This window comes from Hemiscyllium ocellatum, chromosome 31 (assembly GCF_020745735.1).
Source record: "Hemiscyllium ocellatum isolate sHemOce1 chromosome 31, sHemOce1.pat.X.cur, whole genome shotgun sequence".
Classification (NCBI taxonomy): domain Eukaryota; kingdom Metazoa; phylum Chordata; class Chondrichthyes; order Orectolobiformes; family Hemiscylliidae; genus Hemiscyllium; species Hemiscyllium ocellatum.
In genome coordinates, this window is record NC_083431.1 from 15,136,885 (window position 1) to 15,153,879 (window position 16,995).

Consider the following 16,995-nt stretch of genomic DNA (forward strand, 5'->3'; position numbering starts at 1 on the left):
TGGATAGCATTATCATTTCCTCTAGGATGAAATTAAGCAGTCCATCCATGCATTATTCCCTTACAGTACATGTTCTTCATGGTTCTATTAGTATGTTCTTCAATTTGTAGCATATTTTTGAGAAGTAGCATTTTTGACAAAAGACCCAACAATATCATTTTTGTTGATGTGGAATTTTGGAACTACACCTGTGATAAGATACTGGAGCATTCTATTGCTTAGAATTTCAAGTTGATATTGTTACGTGTAGTACATTGTTCAGAATATTAGGCCTGTCTCCTCTGGTCAGATGTTTATTATACACTCAATGGACTTTTTGCTGTATAATGTTTTTTGAACAATTATCTAGACTATTGCAATTGAATCTTTTGAATGAACAAGTTCTGTAATTGATTTAACAAAGTGATCAACTACAATATTGTTATAAATGTTGTAGACAGTTATAGTGTTCTGGTAGCTTCTTTGGGAAGAACTTTCTGTTCAGAGATGTTTCCTTCCTAGCAGCTTTTCAGCTCTATAGCTTTCCTGGCTGTGAGCAGTTTTTAAAGCTGTATCGATAAATTCTTCTCTCTTTTGGTCGATTTCAAGGCTATTTCCTGATCTTCAGTGCAGCCACAATTTCCTTTGCAGTGCATCCTGTAGCTGTCACCGGCTTTTACCATGTGATTTGATGCCACACTATGAGTTTGAGTTCAAGACAGACTGGTTGCGAAGAAGGCAAAGTCAAGAACTGTTGTCAGGCTTCGACCTCAAAATAATACTATGTATTGTACATTAATGTTGCTTCACATGGTGATCATAGATAGACCAGTCTCTGACCGTACATTGGAATCTCTTGGGGTTTCCCATGGTGGAGCTGCAATGATGACATTAGGCTGGCCAAACAACCCATCACATTAAATAACTTTCACAGACCCTGACCATTTCCATCTAGAAGGACAAGGGCAACAGAAACATGAGAACACCATCCCCTACAATTTCCCCTTCAAGCCACCCAGCATCTAGATTTGGAAATATATCAGTGTTCCTTCACTATTGTTGGGTGAAATTCCTGGAATTCCCTCCCTAATGGCATTGTGGGTCAACCGAAAGCACATGGACTCAGCAGTACAAGAAGGCAGCTCACCACCACCTTCTCAAGGGCAACTGAGGATGGGCAATAAATGCTGGCCAGGAAACGATGCCCATGTCCTATGAGTGAATTTAAAAAATCATGTTATGATTATTGCTGTCTACGTGCACCTTTAATAATTCATCCTTCTTGATATTAGTGGGTCTCAAATGTAGCTTTTTTTTTCCTGAAGGAATCAAAATCCTGCCTTTACAACTTAAAATTTGGAACAAAGTGCAATAACTCCTCTGTTTTCATTGCATATTTTCACTGAATGATATTCTGAATAGAAGCACACAACCAGCCCAGCCATTATTAAGAGAAGAAAGTTTAACTATACAATAATATAGAAGCAATTTCTAAAATACTCAAAATATTGATGATTCTAATTGAATTCATTGTGGATCCATCATTAATTAGAATTTGAGGTTTGGAATTTGTACATTTTATTCAGGATTGTGCCTTAATAGTCACACCACACCATAACACTATTTAACCTTCTTATTTTGCTGATCCTCCCTAATTATGAAATGCCTCATTCCCAAAATGCCTAATGTTAATGGGTTGGCTGTTGGTGCAGGTGAGAAGGAGGGACATTGATAACAAACTGTCTGCATTTACTGTCCTTACCACTTGAAGTTGACTGGAACATCTGAATGTCAGATTGATTAAACAATTGAAAGGAGATATATAACTCCTTCTGCAAAGAGTAGTGGCAGGCCAAAAGATTGGACAGAATATTCAAAATAACAGCAAAAGAAAATACTAAACCAAAAAGAGGGATGATGGGTTAGGGTTGGAGCATGAGACAAAGCTAGCTGGAAATATAAAAACAGAAAGTAAGAGCTTCGAGAATAGGGAAAAGAGTAAGCAAAGTGAGAGCTGGTCCTCTCAAGAGTGAGTCTGGGAATTAATAATGGAAAATAAGGAAATGGTAGATGAACTGAACAGATAAACAGACTTATCTCTTTACAGGAGATACAAGTGACATCCCAGAATTTTTTTTTTCTCTATTCATTGACAGGATGTGGGCATTGCTGGCTAGGCAGCATTTATTGCCTATTCCTAATTGCCCAGGGGGCAGTTAAAAGTAACCACAAACAGTGGATCTGGAGTCACATGTAGGCCAGATCAGGTAAGGATGGCAGTTTCCTTCCCTAAAGGACATTAGTGAATCATAAGTGTGAATCATACAATGAAAGGAAGGGATCAACTTAAAACAATTACACTCACTAGAGAAAATCATAAGAACTAAAAGCCCATGGGTCCCCAGATCACGATGAACTTTATCTTAAGCGCTGAAACAAAGTAACTGCTCAGATAGTTGAGAGCTTTAATTTTCAAAAATTCTCTAGTTTCAGAAGAATGCCAACAGATTTGAAACTAGTGAATGTAACTCTTCTTGTCAAAAAAGGAGGGAGATAAAAAGAAACAGGAAACTACAGGCCACTTTTTATACTATTTGTCATAGGAAACATGCGACAAGCTATTGTGAAGGAAGTTATAGCAAGGCATTTAGAGAATCTCAGTGCAACCAGGCAGAATCAACATGGCTCTGTGAAAGGATAATTGTGCTTGACTAATTTCTGAGATTTATTTGAGAAAATAACAAGCAATGCAGATTAAAGGGAACCTGGATTTGATGTGCTTAGATTTGCAGAAGGCATTTACACAGTGACATATAAAAGGCTACTACAGAAAATAAGAGCTAACGGTGGAGGGACTAATATATGAGCATAGATCATCGACTGGTTAGCTAACAAGAAACAAAAGTTGGCATAAATGGATAATTTTCAGGTTTGCAAGATGCAACGTATGGCGTGTTGTAGGAATCAGTGCTGGAACTTCAGCTGTTTACAATCTACATCAACATCTTCAATGAAAACATCAAATGTACGATCGCCAAAATTGCTGATGTCACAAAGATATGTTTGAATGTAAGGGGAGAAGTACATGAGCAGTCTGCAGAGGGATTTTGAAAGGTTATGTGAGTGGGAAAAGGTGTGGCTGATGGAGGATAATTTGAAAAAGTGTGAACTTGTCCATTTTGGCAGAAGAATAGAAAAGCACCATTTTATTTAAATAGGGAAAGATTACAGAACTCCGAGTTACAGGGGATTCTGGTCTCCTGGTACATGAATCATAAAAGATCGCATGCAGATGCAGGAAAGTGAATAGCAAGGCAAATAAAATAATGATGTTTATTGCAAGGGAAATGGAATATAAAAGTAGGTGCCTCTATCAACCATACAGGGCAATGGTGAGAGCATGTCTAGATATTGTGTACGGATTTGATCTGGAAAAGTGCAGCAGGTCAGGCAGCATCCAAGGAGCAGGAGAGTTGACATTTCGGGCATGAGCCCTTCTTCAGGAATGAGGAGAGTGTGCCAAGCAGGCTAAGATAAAAGGTAGGGAGGAGGGACTTGGCGGAGGGACATTGGAAATGCGAGAGGTGGAAGGAGGTCAAGGTGAGGGTGATAGGCCGGAGTGGGGATGGGGGCGGAGAGGTCAGGAAGAAGATTGCAGGTTAGGAAGGCGGTGCTGAGTTCGAGGGATTTGACTGAGACAAGGTGGGGGGAGGGGAAATGAGAAAACTGGAGAAATCTGAGTTCATCCCTTGTGGTTGGAGGGTTCCTAGGCAGAAGATGAGGCACTCTTCCTCCAGCCGTCGTGTTGCTATGGTCTGGTGATGGAGGAATCCAAGGTCCTGCATGTCCTTGGTGGAGTGGGAGGGGGAGTTGAAGTGTTGAGCCACGGGGTGGTTGGGTTGGTTGGTCCGGGTGTCCCAGAGGTGTTCTCTGAAACGTTCCGCAAGTAGGCGGCCTGTCTCTCCAACATAGAGGAGGCCACATCGGGTGCAGCGGATGCAGTAAATGATGTGTGTAGAGGTGCAGGTGAATTTATGGTGGATATGGAAGGATCCCTTGGGGCCTTGGAGGGAAATAAGGGGGGAGGTGTGGGCGCAAGTTTTGCATTTGTTGCGGTTGCAGGGGAAAGTGCCAGGAGTGGAGGTTGGGTTGGTGGGGGGGGTGTGGACCTGACAAGGGAGTCACGGAGGGAGTGGTCTTTTCAGAACGCTGATAGGGGAGGGAGGGAAATACATCTCTGGTGGTGAGGTCCGTTTGGAGGTGGCGGAAATGACAATGGATGATACGATGAATATAGAGGTTGGTGGGGTGGTAGGTGAGGACCAGTGAGGTTCTGTTGTGGTGGCGATTGGAGGGGCGGGGCTCAAGGGTGGAGGAGCAGGAAGTGGAGGAGATGCGGTGGAGGGTATCGTCGATCACGTCTGGGGGGAAATTGTGGTCTTTGAAGAAGGAGGCCATTTGGGTTGTACCATATTGGAACTGGTCCTCCTGGGAGCAGATGCGGCAGAGACGATGGAATTGGGAATATGGGATGGTATTTTTACAGGGGGCAGGGTGTGAGGAGGTGTAGTCCAGGTAGCTGTGGGAATCAGTTGGTTTATAGTAAATGTCCATGTTGATTCGGTCACCCGAGATAGAAATGGAAAGGTCTAGGAAGGGGAGGGAGGAGTCTGAGATGGTCCAGGTAAATTTGAGGTCGGGGTGGAAGGTGTTAGTAAAGTGGATGAACTGTTCAACCTCCTTCAAAGGAGCACGAGGCAGCGCCAATACAGTCATCGATATAGCGGAGGAAAAGGTGGGGGGTGGTGCCAGTGTAGCTGCGGAGGATGGACTGTTCCACATTTCCTACGAAGAGGCAGGCATAGCTGGGGCCCGTGCGGGTGCCCATGGCTACTCCTTTGGTTTGGAAAACCAAGATGAACTCAGATTTCTCCAGTAGGAACCCTCCAACCACAAGGGATGAACTCAGGTTTCTCCAGTTTCCTCATTTCCCCTCCCCCCACCTTGTCTCAGTCAAATCCCTCGAACTCAGCACTGCCTTCCTAACCTGCAATCTTCTTCCTGACCTCTCCGCCCCCACCCCCACTCCGGCCTATCACCCTCACCTTAACCTCCTTCCACCAATCGCATCTCCAACGCCCCTCCCCCAAGTCCCTCCTCCCTACCTTTTATCTTAGCCTGCTGGACACACTTTCCTCATTCCGGAAGAAGGGCTCATGCCTGAAACGTCGACTCTCCTGTTCTTTGGATGCTGCCTGACCTGCTGCACTTTTCCAGCAATACATTTTCAGCTCTGATCTCCAGCATCTGCAGTCCTCAATTTCTCCTACAGATTTGATCTCCTTATTTATGGAAGGATATTGAAAGTGATACCGAGAAGATTCCTGGGATGAAAGGGCTATTGTGTGGCGAAAGTTGAACAGATTGCATCGATATCTATTGGTGTTTAAAGGAAGGGGAGGCGATTGCATTGAAATATATGGTTTCTGAGGGGATTTGACATACTGGATACCAAGGGGATGTTTGTCTTTCTCGGAGGCTAGAACTGGAGACACAGTTTATAAATGAGCAATCTCCCAATTAAGACAGAGGTGAGAAGTTTTCTTCTTGGAAGGTCATGAGTCTGTGGAAGTCTCTTCCCCAGAGTGTTAGAGATCCATGACTAACAAGGGACTCCAAAGGATAAGCAAGAAAATGGAGATCAGACCACAGTCAGATAGGCCATGATTTTATAAATGGCAGAGTAATGTCGATGAGCTGGATGGTCTATTCCTACTTCCATTTGATATGTCCATAGGTTACTTGCAGAGGGATTAACTATTGTTGTTTTAGAAGGCACTGCAAAACTATGTTAGAAGATAAACCATAAAATTTTATCCAAAAGTCATACTAGTGAGTTATATGTTGTATAAGGTATCAGTGAACTGCAACTGATATTTTCACTGTGATTCAATGGTGCAAAGATTTTTTTTAAACTTTCTGTTTGTATTCAAAATGTCATATACATTCTCACTGTCCACAACTGATTGGGAAAAGACATGATTCAATCACAGCAGGAACTTGCTCGAGCCAGAGTCGGCATAAAAGTGAGGAGAAAGTGAGGACTGCAGATGCTGGAGATCAGAGTCAAAATGTGTGGCGCTGGAAAAACACAGCTGTTCAGGTGGCTTCCTAGGAACAGGAGAGTTGACGTTTTGAGCATAAGCTCTTCATCGGGAATGTTGAGGGGTTTGGTGGGGGGGGGTGGTGATTGGGAGCTGAGAGATAAATGGGAAGGGGTGGGGCTGGATGGAAGGTAGCTAGGCTATAATAGTGAGACCTCTAACTCAAGTCATATCAGAGCAATGGAACTACCTTTGTGCTACTGGAACTGAAGAAGCATTATGACTTTGCTAAAAGAAATAATTAATATTTTTACATTTCACAGCTTCAGAATGTCTCAAAGCACATTTACAGCCAAAGACGTGCTTTTAAGACCATAAGACAGAAGACATATGAGCAGAATTAGACTATTTAGCTCACTGAGTCTGCTCCACCATTCAGTCTTGGCTGTTATGATTCTCATCCCCATTCTCCTGCTTTGTCCCTGTAACCCTTGGGTACCGGGGCGTCTCAGTATTCTGTAAGTGTCAATTAAGCTGACACCCCACCCTTTTAAACTCTATCGAGTACGGAACCAGAATCCTCAACAGCTCTTCATATGAGAAGACCTTCACCCCTAGGAACATTCTTGTAAACCTCCTCTGAGCCCCCTCCAAAGCCAGCACATCTTTCCTTAGATACGGGGCCCAAAACTACCCAAAATATTCCAAATGCAGTCTGACCAGAGCTTTGTACAGCTTCAGCAGTACATCTCTGTTTTTATACTCTAGCCCTCTTAAAATCAATGTTAACATTGCATTTGACTTCCTGACTGCCTACTGAATCTGCATGTTAACCTTAACAGAATCCTGAACTAGGACTCCTAAGTCCCTTTGTGCTTCAGATTTCTGAAGCCTTTCCCTGTTTAGAAAATAGCGTATGCCTCTGTTCTTCCTACCAAAGTGTGTAATCTCACACTTGCCCACATTGTATTCCATCTGCCACCTTCTTTGCCCACTCTCCTCGCCTGCCCAAGCCCTTCTGCAGCCTCTCTGCCTCCTGAACACTACCTGTCCGTCCACCTATCTTTGTGCCATCTGCAAACTTAGCAATAATGTCTGCAGTTCCTTCATCCAGGTTATTAACTTTTAACATGAACTGTTGTGGTTGCAAACACAGACCTGTACAGAACTCCAGTGGTCATTGGCTGCCAAACTGAAAAAGACACCTTTAACCCTCCTCTCTGCCTTCCGCCAGTCAGTCAATTCTTTATCGATGTCAGTACCTTGTGCCCAAGACTGTTATCTTATTTAGTAGCCTCCTGTGTGGCACCTTGACAAAGGCCTTCTGGAAATCCACTGACTGCCCTTTGTCTAACTTGCTTGTTACCTCCTCAAAGAATCCTAACAGATTTGTCGAGCACCTCCCCTTGGTCAAGCCATGCTCATTCAGTCTTACTTTACAGTGCATTTCCATGTACTCCACAAATCTCATCATTTTCAAGTGTAAGTCACTGTTTTAATGTACAAAACAAGCACAGCAAGGTTCCACAACTAACATGAGATGATGTTCAAATAATCTAGTTTCAATCAGAAGAAAGTATCAGAACTCACAGTATCAGACTGAAATAAGTCACCTAATGAGGTGAGTAAGCCTGTACTCTGTGGAATTCTGTACCACAGAAAGCAGTCAGGGCCAAAACATTGTATGATTTCAAGAAGGAGTTGGATATAGCCCCTAAAGCTAAAGGGATCAAAGCATATTGGGGAAAAGCAGGAAGGGAGTCTTGAGCTGGATGACCAGCCATGAGCACAATGAATGGCAGAGCAAGCGTGAAGGGCCATCTAGCCTAATCCTGCTCCAATTTCCTCTGTCTCTGTGTAACAGACAGAAATTACACCACTAGTAATAGCAGGCATAATTACCTTAGAACTGATCATATCGGACAATGGGGAAATATTATTGAACTAGAAGTAACAGACCAATTAATTTAGCTTTATTGTCAATCGAGATGCAAGCCAATCAGTGAGACAGAAACCAAGGCACCTTTCTTTTTGACCAGAGTTTATTAACTATGCAATCTTACACACATCGGTCTCACTAAATCTCCCTTTACTCCTGCTCTTGCAATTAATTAATCAATGAATCCCAATCACCTCCTTAACTACATGCTCTATTAACATTTGTTACTGACAGCTTTAGTAATATTTTTGAATAATGAAAAATTGCTCATTCATGTAAATGCAGATTTAAGAATAGCTTCTTCCCAACTGTTATTTGACTTATGATAAATCCTCTCGAATATTAGAGTTGATCTTTCTCTGCACCTTCTCTGTAGCTGTAACACTATATTCTGTGTTCTGTTCTATTATCCTGATGTACTTATACAAGGTATGAATTGCTTGGTTAATACTCTTCACAGTACCTCAGTACATGTGACAGCAATAAATTGAATCAAAATACACAGACTCTTTTCAGGAGAGCAATTTAGCACAGAAACAATAATGAGGAAGGACACAAGTATGGTCCATTTGAGCGTGGATATAAATTTCACACATTCTAAAAGGCACACGAATGAGTTCTTAATTTGCAAGGAGGCAGAACTTGTGGTTTGAGAGATCTTACAAGGCTAATCAAATATTCTGGTAGTGGCTTTCCTTGATGAATGGTTTGACATATGGATTAAAAGATACTGCACATCATTACAGTTAAGTATTTACTGCAAATCACAACAGGCTGACAGCAATGTACTTTTGCCACTTCGGACTGGTTTCAGTGTTGACAGCACTTTTGATGTTCCACTGGGTCTTTCAATTACTAATCAGACATACCTCTTCAAGATTGAATTTTTATTTAAGCAAATATTATCTGAGCTGTTTAGACGCTATAGCTATTCGTGTATTGTGCTGTTGTTGGGTCCTCACATGGTGATGGTCTACAGATTCACAATTACACTGGTGTATGCTTTCATTGAATATACAAAAGATTATTCGTTTGTTCTGACTAATCTCACAGTGTCTTGCAACAAGGATTTTTTTTCTCTCTGGAACCAATTTTGTTGTAATAAGTATAAGTATAAGACTCTGGTGCGGCCTCATCTGGAGTATTGTGTGCAGTTTTGGTCGCCATACTATAGGAAGGATGTGGAAGCTTTAGAACGAGTGCAGAGGAGGTTTACCAGGATGTTGCCTGGAATGGTAGGAAAATCTTATGAGGAAAGGCTGAGGCACTTGGGGCTGTTCTCATTGGAGAAGAGAAGGTTTAGGGGAGATCTGATAGAAGTGTATAAGATGATTAGGGGTTTAGATAGGGTAGATACTAAGAACCTTTTACCGCTAATGGAGTCAGGTGTTACTAGGGGACATAGCTTTAAATTAAGGGGTGGTAGGTATAGGACAGATGTTAGGGGTAGATTCTTCACACAGCGGGTTGTGAGTTCATGGAATGCCCTGCCCGTATCAGTGGTGAACTCTCCTTCTTTATGGTCATTTAAGCGGGCATTGGATAGGCATTTGGAAGTTATTGGGCTAGTATAGGTTAGGTAGGATTCGGTCGGCGCAACATCGAGGGCCGAAGGGCCTGTACTGCGCTGTATCCTTCTATGTTCTATGTTCTATGTTCTAAGTTAACCACAGGTCTGAGATTTTAGAATGCAATTTAGTTCAGTAAAGGCAATGGCCTGTAGTTTGCGTTTAGAATAACAATTAAGCTATCAGTGCTCACAATGATGAAGGAGTAATTGGACAGCAACTTCCACCATCTGAACATGTGCAATTATACATGGAAATGTTCTGTTCCTCCACAAGTTTAACTACACCAATAACTCACTGGGAGGATCAGTATTAACATTTATGAAGAATGTGAAGCTGTTACTTGTCAATAGATGTGAAACTGGAATGGTACAGCATCCAAGGTGCAGGAAAGTCAATGTTTCGGTCCGAAATACATCGAAAGGACTTCCCTGCTCTTTGGATGCTCTCTGACCTGCTGTGCTCTTCCAGCTTAACATTTATTGACTCTGACTTCCAGCATCTAGAGTCCTTACTGTCTCCTTGAAGTTGCAATTTGTCCACTAGTTCCCAATACTGATGCCCAAAGCTGGTATATCTGGTACCTGCTAGTTGGTATATCACTGCCACATCTTGCCAGCTTTCCGAGGGAGAGATACTTCAGACACTTAGAGAACTATTGGAGACCTGGAACTTGGTTATCCCAGGCAGGAGAGGAGCCTTCCATGTCCCCTCTTTGTGAGTTGGCGGCCAGGCACAAACGGCAACAGCGGGCAGGTTTCTCAGGGGCACTGGACAACCTGGTACGAAGGTGGCAGGACAGCAGCAACAATCTTGGGTCCTTGCTGCCCATGAACAGGTTGGTGGTTGCCAAGGTCTGCCAGGTGAAGCACTCTGAGACTCTGCTGGATATGTGCACAGATCTGCGCTCCACTCTCGCCATTGGTGCTAAGGCTACAGGGTGATGAGGCACCTTGAACTCACTTCAGGTGCTGCTCCCTCACAAGCAGATGGCGTGGTGCCAGTAGGCACCCACACCCCGGTCAGCCCTCCTTTCAGAACACTGCAGGGTTGCCCAAGTCTTCCACCTCCATCCTCCCTGCCAGCCTCAACCCTGTGTTAGTTCAAGCCAAGGAGGGTGAACCTACTTTTGGAGCGTACACACCCAGCTGGCCTGGGTCCTCCAGAAACAAATGACTCCAGGCTCACCTGACCAGCACTCCAAGGCCAAACAGCTCCACTGCACTGCAGACTCCCTCCACCCCCCAGGGACCCCAGAACTGCACCGAGACACAGTGAGAGAGGAAGAAAGAAAGAACTTTAATGGGCACATTGGTGGGATGGGTATCATATCACTGTCAATATAATCATGTCATTGTAACTATATGTTTTAATCTTCTTCTGGATGTGCAAACATTTCTCTAGCCACAAGTAGGACTTTGAAGGTACAGATCCTAGACATACATAGTACTACACGATGTTTGATGGGCCAAGCTATGAAGTAAGCAACTCCTGCATGCTTCCTGTACTCACCCCTAGACATAAGGGGATACCATCACTTTGTAGATCTGCCAAAGTTACTGTCTTTCCATCTCCTCTACAGTTACCTGTACCTGTAAATGTATGAGGTAAGGATTCTCTTTGCCACTTGGTCCTGCAACTATTTGTAGGGCTTAGCAATCCAGTGGACGTAACCACACAATATACCTAAAGTAATTGAATTAAGATCTCAAAGGACTACATCTCACATTTCAGTCAGCAGGTCAACCTCAGTCTCAATGCCTCCCAATTTCCTCTCTAACATCTTAGATACAGCAAAGAAGAGGATCGTGTCTGTACACAAGATCGGTGACTTCAAAATAAAGATTTCAACTCACTATTCTGGATGGATTCCACTCTAGTTTCAGTCTGTCTTAATGGTAGCACTCTCATCTTCAATTCAACAGTGAAGGGTTCAAGCCTCATTCAAGCCCATAATCTAGCCTGCCAGTTTGGAGCAACACTGTAAATTAGAGGGTAATGTCAAGAATCTATTGTGTGTTGAAAGCATTTAATGGCATTTTGAGAAAAACAAGGAAGCTCTTGTAGTATCCCATGCAATATTCCTCCTCCAATAAACACATAAAAACTAAATGATGCTCCATGTTGTATATCCATTTGACTTATTTTCTAATTCATTGACTGCAATACACATTGGGCTGGATTTTGACACACTGATCTGCCACCAAGAATCTCCAACAAGGGCTTAGTACATAGTTAGGGTCACCCAGTGTTAGAAAGATCCCTGTGCTGTTAATAATGCTAATTGCCTGCCTGCTGCTGATTGATGGGCTAATTGCTGCCATCTTGACCCTCCCTACTTAAGGTTCCTCAGAGACAGGAATGCATAGGAAAGCCGATCCACCATGCTATTCCCTAATTTTGTTCCAGGTATCAATCCAGCCCAGCCTCCATCATGCTGGAAGGCCCTGCTCTGTCAGAAGCCCAAGGGTGTTTCAAGAATATACCTTCTTTATGGAAGCTGGAACTTACCATATATACGTTTGCAAATGAGGCAAGCCAAGTCAGAAACCTGTTTTAATATGCTCGAATTAACACACAATAAGACTAATCCACAATATGCCTTGCCAGAAACCCCCTGGAAATTAATTATTGGAAAGCTGGAAATCTAAAGGAAGAGTCAAATCATTTGAAAGGTTCATTTGTGGCAATACTCCAAACTGGACGGAGGAACCCAATGGAAAAGTTAATGTTTAGTGAATGCTAGAGCACAGGGCTGCCCAGCAAATGATTAACGAGCAATTTAATACGTTGCTTAAGAAACCACTGTTTTGTATCCAGAATCTGAGGCGGGGAAGCAAGAATGGATAATATTTCAAAACTAACAAAACAAATATGAATGGATTGTGCACCATTACATTAAACCTAACAAAGCTCACTTTAGATAACTGGCTTTCACTCAAGTCTAAATTGGAATTTGTTCCTGTAAAATTCCAGTTGTGTACACTATGTTACAAATGTCGTGTTACCATGCCACCATGGCAGTCATTGAATATTGTATAATATCACAAGATGTCACAATGTTTTACACTTGCTATTTGCAAACCTAGACAGAGATTGTTGACTAGACAATGGAGACCATCACAACCGAGGCCTCTGTTGTTTTCACCTCATATCATGTTTGCTGAGTTTACTGGGATTAAGAAATAAAAGAAAGACAATTTATTTTCGATTGCAGTGATAATCAGACTGGCTGTGAAACCTAGCAATACCTTAACATTACTTATTCAATCTACAGTAAGTCCATGAAGAAGTGGAGAGAACACAATCCAACCTATTGTGCAACTTCATGTGATGTGTACTGTCATTCAGTTTAGTCTAAAAATGCCACTGTGCTCCTTCAAAAGGTTAATTTAACAAACCAGATTAATACAGATGAGAACTCCATCAGATAACCAGATTGCACAGACAACTTACACTTGCCATTAAGTTTTATCCATCTCTAATAACCATAAAACTGATGCCCACCTGCTCCAAAAATGTGTAATAACATCTCTGAACAGGTCGATTAGAAAATATCTGAAACTGATCAAAATGCAGAAAAGCCAGTACACCAAAACTATATCTTATAATTCAATTACATATTATTTCTGGCCCATTTGTAACCTTTAAGTACACAGACCTGGCCCATGCACAGGATGCTTCTAAATGACCTGATCTTTAATGTTCAGCACACACGCTAGGATGAATCTACTGCCAATTTTTATTCAGCCACAGCAATAGTCATGACAAGTCCAGTCACGTTTTGGGTTAAAGGACCTGTAATGTTGCTGGAAAAAAAATGTTTGCCAATCCTTTTTTATTTTGTTTGCGGTTGAGTGATGACCCAGAAGAATTGTGCATCCTTTTCAAACATTGAAGCGACCTGCTGTGTTTCGACATCACTGCTTTATAAAGTTTGGCAGTGGTCTTTTTAATGAAGACTTAACAATCTGTCTTATTTTTCTTCTTAACATATATATCCAGAATGAATATTGAAAAGACTCGGAACCATGAAAAGTATTGGGTCTTTTTTCCACCTCCAGCCTATACAAAGTTCTAATTCGAAGCCGCTGACAATTTCAGGTACTTAGATAATAGCTTTTAAAGCTAAAGGAATGAAAGCGTGTGGGGAGAAAGCAGAAACAGTGTACTGAGTTGGACGGTCAGTAGCCGTCACACTGAATGGCACAGCAGGTTTGAAGAAGCAGGCCATTCGTCCCATCGAGTTCACATGGACCTTCTGAAGACTATCCCACCCTAAACCTGTAACGATGCATTTCCTACTCCTGGTCTACCCCAGTTACTATTTTCCAAGTTTCACAATATCTACCCCACTCTCCCCATGTTTACAAGTCACGATTCAATTATTTTTTTTTAAAAAATCTAAATTTGAGTCGAACAGCCCCCTGGATCTGATATGCTTACATGGAACTTAAAGTTTATTTTGCGGTAGGCTCTTCAAACCCTGCTGGCTATTCGGTTGAGCTGGGAATGGGAGCAGATCGAGCCAGCACAGTGGTGTGACTGCTCAGAGATCACAGTGAGGTGACAGACTGCGCCTCCTGCTGGTCCATGTTGTATTACAGCGCAGCCACTTGCAGTGTATAAGAACGGTCAGCGCAACGAGACCCATTCAACTCCGTTTGTCTTAATGTTATTGGGAAAGCTGGCGCTGAGAAAAGTTCACCCAAAGCTCACCCAAACCTTCCAGGACGGTAGAAACTCAATATATGACGATTGCATTAAATGCAGAAGCAATGACAATTCTCAGAAAGGATGCTAACTTTAAAACAAAACGATAGACCCACACTCCTATAAATCCAAGCACACTGTTTCATATCGTTCATGCATAAAGCTTTCTATGCAAATCAAACAGCGGGTTTATATTCAATGCAGCTACAATTTTACAGTAAACACATTTGTTACAGTCAATACAGATTAGTCACCGGGCTTACAGAAAGCGGAGAGATACCGAGCAACAGAGAATCTAAATAATATGTTTGCTTTCTAAATAAAACTTTTCACCTTGCGGGTCTGGAATAGCAGTGCTGAAACTCAGAGCTTGAAAATGTTTGGCGGGGGAACGGAAACTAGCAGTGGGTATCGTCAAGAGGAATTGTGTCCTTTTAATTAGCCACTGGAGACATTGGCTAATGTCTCCTTAATGCTTTCCCGGTCAGTGGGGCATAAATCATTCATAAACCCGGCATTGAACTGTCACTTGTGAAAGAGCGGGGACAATTTGGGAGGGTGGGGGAAACTAGAATCAAACGAGATCTAATACCTGCATCAATCATTTGGGGTTGCAACACACATTCACTTGCGGGGTGATGGAGGGAAGCACCCAATCAGAATGCTCAGAGATCCGGGGCAGATTCGATGGGCCTGCCTCTTCCAACACCTCTTCCAAAGACTAGGTCTTTCAGTCACCAAAATCGAAATTGCTGGAAAAGCTCAGCAGCTCTGTCAGCATCCACGCAGAGTTAACGTTTCGGGGTCGAGTGACTCTTTCTCAGAATTCGTGCTGACCATAGACGCTTGTCAGACCTGCTGAGATTTTCCAGCAATTTTGTTTCTGATTTACAGCTCCTGCAGGTCTTTTTTAAGTATATTTGAGTTTGTGAGCATATCTATCTCGCTGTCTCCCTCTTCTTTTTGGATTTACAAGCAACCGGTGAGGCTTTTTAAACGGGGTTGGTGGTGGTCGTTAAATTGCATGCAAACCAATTTTACTCCGCCGCACACACACCCCATACACACACATCCAAACATACACACAAACACACGCCCAAACACACACCCCATACACACACAAACACACGCCCAAATACACACATCCCATACACACACATCCAAACATACACCCAAACACACACCCAAACACACACACCCCATACACACACACACACCCCATACACACACACACATACACCCACAACACACACCCCATACACACACACCCACACACTCACATTCACCCACATCCACACATACCCACAAATACAGATACATACAAATACAGATACGCACCCACACATACACCCACACCCCCAAATACACCCTCACCCACACACTCACACACCCACACCCACACACATACACCCACACTCTCACACACCCATACCCACAATATCCACCCACACATCCACACACACACCCACACATACATATACCCACACACACACAAACCCACACACATACCCACACACACACACCCACACAGCCCCACACACACTCACACACCCAGACACACACCCATACCCACACACACACATCCACCCACACATACACACACCCCTCCACCCCCCCCCTCCCACACACCCACCCACACACACTCACACAAACCCACACCCCACGGTCCCTCGGGGCCCTACCTGCCAAGTGCCTGAAGGGATGTCAGCGAAGCTGCTCAGACCCCCGAAGGTGTAGCAGTTGTAGACACTCTCGGAGCAGTACCAGAGCAGTCCGAAGCTCACCGACTCTTTGCTCTTCTCCCTGACGATCCAAGCGGGCGAGATGAAGCTGAAACTGCAGACTGCAACCAGGCAGGAGGACAGCAGCACCCAGAGGCAGCCCACACATGTCCACATCCTCTGGGGCTGCCCGAGCAGACTGTCCCCTGGCATATCCACCAAGCCCAGCTCAGCACCCGCTTCCTTCTTTTTCCGATCCAACAGCGAATGCATCTGGAAGACAAGTGATGTTTTTTTGGGGATGGGGGGAGCTGTTCGATCCCTTTTATTTTATCCCTCTCCAAACCCTACTCCTCCCACTGATCAAATCTTCACATCAAAAACTAAAGTCCAGCTCCGGAGTGTGATCTGATCGAAAAAGGGGGCTGGTGTCAGGCACTTGGATCTGTCCCAGTGAAGATACTGTTAGTTTTTAAGAAAACAAATAATTATCGTCCGCGGGTTTTGTTTTCGGTTCAGCCACAATGGGATTAACCCAGATTCTCCAATCCCGAAGATAGACCGGGAGGCTGCTTTAAGCAGCGTGTTGTTTCTGCCACTCTCTCTCTCTGTGGGTTCTTCCGAGAGAAAAGGGGAGCTTTTCACTTTGCTGTCACAGATTGGTTGCTGCTTCCTCCTGTGTGTGTGTGTGTGTGTGTGTGTGTGGATTTTGTTGTACTGCCTGCTCAGTGCCGCTAGGTGCAGACAGGTCACTGTGAGCACCAATCCAGCAAGGGGAGTGTGAGGCCACAGACCTGAGGGGAAGTATACTCTCAGGCAACAAACAACATCGTCTTGGCAAATGTGCCTGGGGCCTTTCACATTTTGAGCTTCCATATTGAAGTGAGAGCTACAACTAGCTCCAACTCATGAAAGGGAAGAGGGGGCTCTTGTGCTCCTGGATCAACCCCCACCACAGGTGGGTCACAACA

At 43.5% G+C, this 16,995-nt stretch overlaps 1 protein-coding gene across 1 annotated transcript in view; it reads right to left on the minus strand.

Moving 5' to 3' along the window:
- LOC132830490 (LHFPL tetraspan subfamily member 7 protein) overlaps nt 1-16,616 on the minus strand; it is a 281,749-nt gene extending 265,133 nt beyond the window's left edge. The window contains exon 1 of the mRNA XM_060848246.1: nt 15,986-16,616. Within this exon, the coding sequence (XP_060704229.1) occupies nt 15,986-16,297 (312 nt within the window). The 5' untranslated portion in view covers nt 16,298-16,616. The remainder of the gene's footprint in view (nt 1-15,985) is intronic.
- Between the last annotated feature and the right edge of the window lie 379 nt (nt 16,617-16,995).